The following is a 210-nucleotide window of genomic DNA, read 5'->3' on the forward strand; positions in this document are numbered from 1 at the left end:
TGCTCGGAGGGATGCTGGGCGAAGTAGGAGATACCGGTGTTGCTCGACAAATCAGAAGCGTCTAACAACGTCTGCAGATACCCTCCGGGGATCAGGGGTACATTGGTGGTGATATTAGCAGATGGCAGAGGCTTGTCTGAAGAGGAGGGGGATGGGAGGAAAGGAGAATTTTTAGCAACCTTATCCTCGTGGCACTCCGGGAGGTGGGAG

General features: G+C 54.3%; 1 protein-coding gene across 1 annotated transcript in view; it reads right to left on the reverse strand.

The window, feature by feature from the left end:
* Positions 1-8: 8 nt before the first annotated feature.
* KIAA2022 (KIAA2022 ortholog) overlaps positions 9-210 on the reverse strand; it is a gene marked incomplete at its 3' end in the record, with an annotated part of 6,198 nt that continues 5,996 nt past the window's right edge. Inside the window, exon 2 of the mRNA XM_009576159.1 lies at positions 9-210. This exon is cut by the window's right edge and continues 2,149 nt beyond it. Within this exon, the coding sequence (XP_009574454.1) occupies positions 9-210 (202 nt within the window).

The sequence above is a fragment of the Fulmarus glacialis genome, unplaced genomic scaffold (genome assembly GCF_000690835.1).
Source record: "Fulmarus glacialis isolate BGI_N327 unplaced genomic scaffold, ASM69083v1 scaffold36490, whole genome shotgun sequence".
NCBI lineage: Eukaryota > Metazoa > Chordata > Aves > Procellariiformes > Procellariidae > Fulmarus > Fulmarus glacialis.